The sequence below is a fragment of the Talpa europaea genome (assembly GCF_964194135.1).
Source record: "Talpa europaea genome assembly, chromosome: 7".
Taxonomy (NCBI): Eukaryota; Metazoa; Chordata; class Mammalia; order Eulipotyphla; family Talpidae; genus Talpa; species Talpa europaea.
The window spans coordinates 84517445-84523444 of record NC_140074.1 but is presented as its reverse complement, the minus strand read 5'-3'; the positions used below and the strand labels follow the sequence as shown (position 1 = coordinate 84523444).

At 53.1% G+C, this 6000-nt stretch overlaps 1 protein-coding gene across 1 annotated transcript; it reads left to right on the top strand.

Moving 5' to 3' along the window:
• Nucleotides 1-214: 214 nt before the first annotated feature.
• On the top strand, nt 215-4165 carry ABHD15 (abhydrolase domain containing 15; the record flags this gene model as incomplete). Its single annotated transcript, XM_084238386.1, has 2 exons — nt 215-1095; nt 3640-4165. 2 exons carry the CDS (start codon nt 215-217, stop codon nt 4163-4165), a joined length of 1407 nt encoding a protein of 468 aa, XP_084094512.1.
• Between the last annotated feature and the right edge of the window lie 1835 nt (nt 4166-6000).

Below are 6000 nucleotides of genomic sequence, written 5' to 3'. Positions count from 1 at the left end.
GGGCCGGGGGCGGGAGTGGGGGGCGGGCGAGGGGAGCTGGGCCCGAACTGGCTGCTTTCGGCGGGGCCGCGGCCAATCCGGAGCGCGCCCCCCCGCGCGGGAGGGCGCTGGGCGGCCGCCGGCGGCCGGGCGGAGCCGCGGGCAGAGCGTGGTGCTCGCCGAGGGGACGGCCCGCCGCTGCCGCCCGCCGCCGCGGGGGCTCTCCAGCCTTGCCATGCCGCCGTGGGGCGCCGCCCTCGCCCTCCTCCTGGTCGCGCTCGCCCTGCTCGGCCTGCTCGCCCCGCGGCTGCGGCGCCCCGGGAGACGAGCCGTCGGAGAGAGGACCCCGCCGGGGGCCGGGGGCCCGAACGACGAAGAGGAGTCGGACGGCGGAGGCCCGGCGGACGAGTTCCGCGACGGGCGCGAGCCGCTGCCCGGCGGGTGCAGCCTCATCTGTAAGCCGTCGGCGCTGGCCCAGTGCCTGCTGCGCGCCCTGCGACGCTCCGCAGCGCTGGAGCCCGGCCCGCGCTCCTGGCTCTCCGGGCCCCACCTGCAGACCCTCTGCCACTTCGTGCTGCCGGTGGGGCCGGGGCCCGAGCTGGCCCGGGAGTACCTGCAGTTGGCCGACGACGGACTAGTGGCTCTGGACTGGGTCGTGGGACCTTGCGCCCGGGGCCGCCGGGTCACCAACGCCGGGGGCCTTCCAGCGGTGCTGCTGGTGATCCCCAATGCGTGGGGACGCCTCACCCGCAACGTGCTGGGCCTCTGCCTGCTCGCCCTGGAGCGCGGCTACTACCCAGTCATCTTCCACCGTCGCGGTCACTACGGCTGCCCACTGGTCAGCCCCCGCCTGCAGCCTTTCGGGGACCCCTCCGACCTCAAAGAGGCAGTCACTTACATCCGCTTCCGACACCCGGCGGCCGCGCTGTTCGCGGTGAGCGAGGGCTCAGGCTCCGCGCTGCTGCTGTCCTACCTGGGCGAGTGCGGCTCCTCCAGCTACGTGACCGGCGCCGCCTGCATCTCTCCGGTGCTGCGCTGCCGCGAGTGGTTTGAGGCCGGCCTGCCCTGGCCCTATGAGCGCGGTTTCCTGCTCCACCAGAAGATCGCCCTCAGCAGGTGGGTCACCCGGGCCGCGGACGGTCGCGGGGAAGCGAGGTCTTGAGCTGATGGAGAAACAGTGGTGCCTGGTATTGAATCAAACAGGTTTAGGGCAATTCGGGCAGGGTTCTCCTTACACACTTTCTAAAGCGTTCAAACCTCTTAGTCTAGACAGAAACAGGGCATCAGGTTTAAAAGCCAAGGACTTTTAAAAGTCCATGGCTTTTAAACCTGCTAGAACAGGGATTCCTGCCCTGGGGCCCCCTGGCTGAGCTCACTTCAGACCCACCGTATCCTGGCAACCGAGCACCTGCCCGGCCGGCAGCAGAGGCAGCATCTGACATTTACCATTTAGTCCATAGCTGGTCAAATCAGCAAAAAGGCTCTGGAAGCAACTGCAACGAATTATCTGTCCAAAATGTTTCCTCACAGTCCGAGACTGGAGAGGACACGAATCAGATAGCTGATGGTATTTATTAAAATTCTTAAGCCCTGACAAACATTTTACATATTCCTAGATATGTACTCAGTATTTGTTAAAGATTTATTTTTATTTATTTATGCATACAAGAACTGAGGTGTAGGCCAGAGGGGCAGAGGGTGAGAGGATTCACCAGAGACAGAGTGGGGAGCAGAACAGGCAGATCTACTGAAACACACTGCTGAGGCGAGCAGCAGGTGAGACAGGAGAGGTCTGCTGTGCCGTGTGGGTTAGCTCCCTGGCTGGGGATTGAACTCATGCCCCAGTGGCTGGTGGTAGTAGCTTGATAGCGCTGAGACTTTAACCCCTGCGCCACCAGGGAAGCCCTGTACTTAAAATTTAATACCAAAAAAAAAAAAAATTAAAAGACTACCTAAACAATTTTTTTAAATCTCCAAAAGGAGAAAAGCTACTACTCAGGTGACAGGTCAGACTTTTCCACTGGGGAGGCCTGAATGGTATTCCCACAGCAAATATCAGGCCTCAGTTTGTACTGTTGCTTCCCTAGGAGTTGGCAGAATGAGGTAAATAAAAGACGTTTTGGCAACAGTGTGGTATGGCAAAAAGATCTAGGGCCAGACCCACTTGGATTCAAATCCTGAATTTCCAGCAAGTTAGCTAATCCTTTTGAAGCTCATTTTCCTCTTCAGTTAAATGGAGTTAATAACATCTACCTTTCAAGGTTGTTAAGCATTAAATAAAATAACAAAAGTGAAGGGCTGGCCCTGTGTAGGGGCATAGATAGCAACCCCTGGGATTCCTTTATTTCTTACCCCATTCTGCCTCCTGTTCTGAGGTCATACCCTAAGCTCTACATCCTCCCAAAGTGCTGCCATGGCAACCCAGAGACTCCAGAGCAGTGGAGGGGCAAGCTGTTCTCCTGTGGCTTAGCTGCCATAGTTTCCATGTGTGAATGACCACCACCAGCGCTGCCCCTGGGCAACCGCTGGAGGAAAAGGTGAGGGAAGTAGAGACAAAACCCTAGCTTTCAGGAACTGCCCCGCCAGTGGTGGAAGTTTGGAAGTGAAAACTCGGGGCAAGCTCCTTTGCATGTTTGCAGGAGACACACCTCCAAATTCAACTGGTTAAGGCAGGATTGATGCACCCAAAGGATCAAGCTCCCCATTCTGGTCCCCTTGTTAGGGTTCCAGGCCCTCTCCAGGGCGGGGAAACAAAAAAGATACTCCTCTTTCCCATAGCAGATGCTTTCAGGCTTGCTGGAAGCCTGAGTGTGATCAAGGTCACACGCATTTGTCATCATCTGGATAGCTTATTACTTAAAATAAATAAACTAGTATAACCTAAAGTAAAATGTCAATGATGTGTTTGTCATCTGTTGGTCTTCATAGTCTGAGCTGGTGATTCCTAGGAGGGGTTCAGGAGGTTACAGTTCATCTCAAGTTCCCTCCAGAGGGTCAGAGGTGAGGTCAGAAAGAGAACCATCTCTGCAGCTCAGCGGCTATCAGTAAAATGCTGCCCCGGGGCTGGGCAGGTAGTGCCATGTACAGGCGTGGTAGGAACACAGGGTGGAGAGAGGAGGGTCCTGGTTGTGGCCCTAAGAAGTGCTAGCCCAAGGGCCTCCCTGGTGGTGCAAGGGGTTAAGCACAGCACTATGAAGTGATCAGCAGCCTCTGCAGCACAAGTTCAATCCACAGCCAGGGAAGTGACCCACATGGCACACCAGACCTCTCTCCTGGCTCGCCCACTGCTCCCCTCAGCAGTGTATTTCAGTAGATCTGCCTGTTCTGCTCCCCACTCTGTCTCTGGTGAGTCCTCTCACTTCCCGCATCTCTGGCCTGTACCCCAGCCCCAGCTCTTGTATGCATAAATAAATCTTAAAAAAAAAAAAAAATGCTAGCCCAAGTTGCCAGATCTTCTCATTTCCCCAGAGAAGCCAGATACTTTATGTGAAATGTCCATGAAATAGCCAAGACAATGAAATGGAAGTTTTAAAAATACTATGTGGCCAAAGAAAGCCCCTGTAGCCAGAATCTGGCCTGTGGGCTGCCACTCTGTTCCTTCTGCTATCAATTTGTTTTCTCCCCTCCTTCCTAACTTCCCACTCAACTTCTCACTCCTAGGTACACCACAGCCCTGGAGGACATAGTGGACACTGGTAAGCTGTTCAGGAGCCGCTCTCTGCGAGAGTTTGAGGAGACGCTCTTTTGCCACACCAAGAGTTTGCCTATCAGCTGGGACACCTACTGGGACCGAAACGACCCGCTCCGGGATGTGGATGAGGCAGCTGTACCTGTGCTCTGTGTCTGTAGCGCTGATGACCCTGTATGTGGGCCCCCAGACCACTTCCTGCCCACTGAACTCTTTCACAGCAACCCCTACTTCTTCCTCCTGCTCAGTCGCCATGGAGGCCACTGTGGCTTTCTGCGCCAGGAGCCCTTGCCAGCCTGGAGCCACGAGGTCATCTTGGAGTACTTCCGGGCCTTGAGTGATTTCTTCCGAAATGAAGAGAGGATAAAAGCGCTGAGCAGGCGCAGAGCTTCATTCCTAGGGGGCCGCCGCCGCTGGGGAGCCATGCAGAAGCGGGAGGTCTCACCCTCTTCCAATCTGGAGGAGATCTTTAGCTGGAAGAGATCATATACACGGTGAGACCTGGCAGAGAAACCCCCAGTCCTGCAAAGAAGAGCAGAGCTGGGTTTGGGGGACTCTTGATAGGGTGGTTAGGACCAAGTGGAGCCAGCAGCAATCTTGTCACTGACTTAATCCTTCTCTCTTAAACTGGTCTGTGGAAAGAGCTAGAACTTCCAGCAAGCTGGCGCTCACATTTTACCCTGAGCAGAACTCCTGTTCAGGCTCTGTTCACATTCCTAGTCATGATGCCTATTCAGTGGCTGGGCATTCCCCATCACTGTCTCTTGCCACAGATCTCATAAGCCAGAGAATAACACCATTTAAGTCCATAGACTCAGAAGTGCTCTCTCACTAGGGTCACTGCAGAGTAGATGAGTATTTGCATGTCATTAGGCAGCTCTGTCCCACGTAAATGCTCTATGGCCCTGATTCTCAAACTGGAGCCACTTGATGTAGCGAGGACAGGATGTTTGTGTCTCGGTCCCACTTCCCTCATTTTGCTCTGTGGTTGTGGCCTCTGCTGACTTCATGGGCGGCTGTGGAAGTGCGCTCACAGAGCTATGCAGCCTCCTGTCTTACGTGAGTGAGAAGGGCAGCAGAGGCAGTGAATACTGCAGTGAGACTGGGTTGGTGAGGGCCACAAGGTAGAGTGTGAATGTCCAAAAGCTCCAGCTTTTCAGATGAACTCTGCAAAGTCTCGGGATAGGATTGATCTGGGCCTTCAGCTGGGAACCTCAAGACTCACTGGAGAGCTGAAGGATAATTTTAGGAATAGGAAGTCTTCACGCAGAAGGGTATAAAGGTTTTACCAGACCATAGCTCCAGCAGTCAGACTCTCAGACGCTCCAACTGCTCCCTTGGTATCATTTCAAAGGATTACTCCAGAGAGCTCTAGCAAGAGCTGCTTTTCTCCTGCGATGTGGGCTTTCTCTAACTAGTGAAATATATAAACCTCATCTTCAGTGTTTTCTGACCAGTTTTCTGCCCTCTTTTTGGATATTACGACTGCCACTCCTTCTCCCAGAGCCTGGAGAAACACTGGGACCAGAAAAAACAACCTAGAGTTTGGCTAGACCTGACATAGAAATTCATGAATGTTTCACATTACCATGCTTTTTTTCTGCTCACTATTCACATTGCCATCTGTGGAAATGTAGACAAGCTTTTTTCTTGATCTCGCCATTCGGTGACTGCGTGGGTGTTGGTTTTATGAGGAATAAACCCTGAAGATCGGAGTAAAATAAGGTAGTACACAGATTGATGTACACATCCTGGTTTGGATTAAGTCACTAAATACAACAGGAAATCTAGTTCCATGGGTTACTAAAAACTTTGCCCCGAGGCTTTGTCATTGGGAAAGAAGACACCTGTTTTGACAGGAAGCTGCACCCTGGAGTCAAACAGCAAAGCAATTTTAAAATAATGTTTACCAAAAACTAGGTCCAAAGGTTAGCTATAAAGAATTCCCAGAGACAGGGTTTCAGGTATGGATAACCATCCACCAGCCTAGCTCTTCTAGATCAAAATAAAGAAGGAACTCTAAACTATCCAAGAATTTAAACTGAAATGCAGACAACACTTGATCATCTTGCCAAGAGAAAATTATCTTCATTCCTCACGTCTTGCTTCTCTTCCACATTCCCATCTAAGCTTCTTTCACCATTTCTAAGCAGGAACAAATAAAAAGAAACTGACCTCTAAAGATCCCACTTCTGGTCAACCACCTCAGTGTTAAGCTTGATAGTGGGGAATTGCTGACATCTGCCCATACACACTTCTCCCCCAGCACCTGGTACAATGGGAATCTCGGTTAGTTAGAGTCCTAAAGTCTCATCTGCCCTAGGATTGTACAG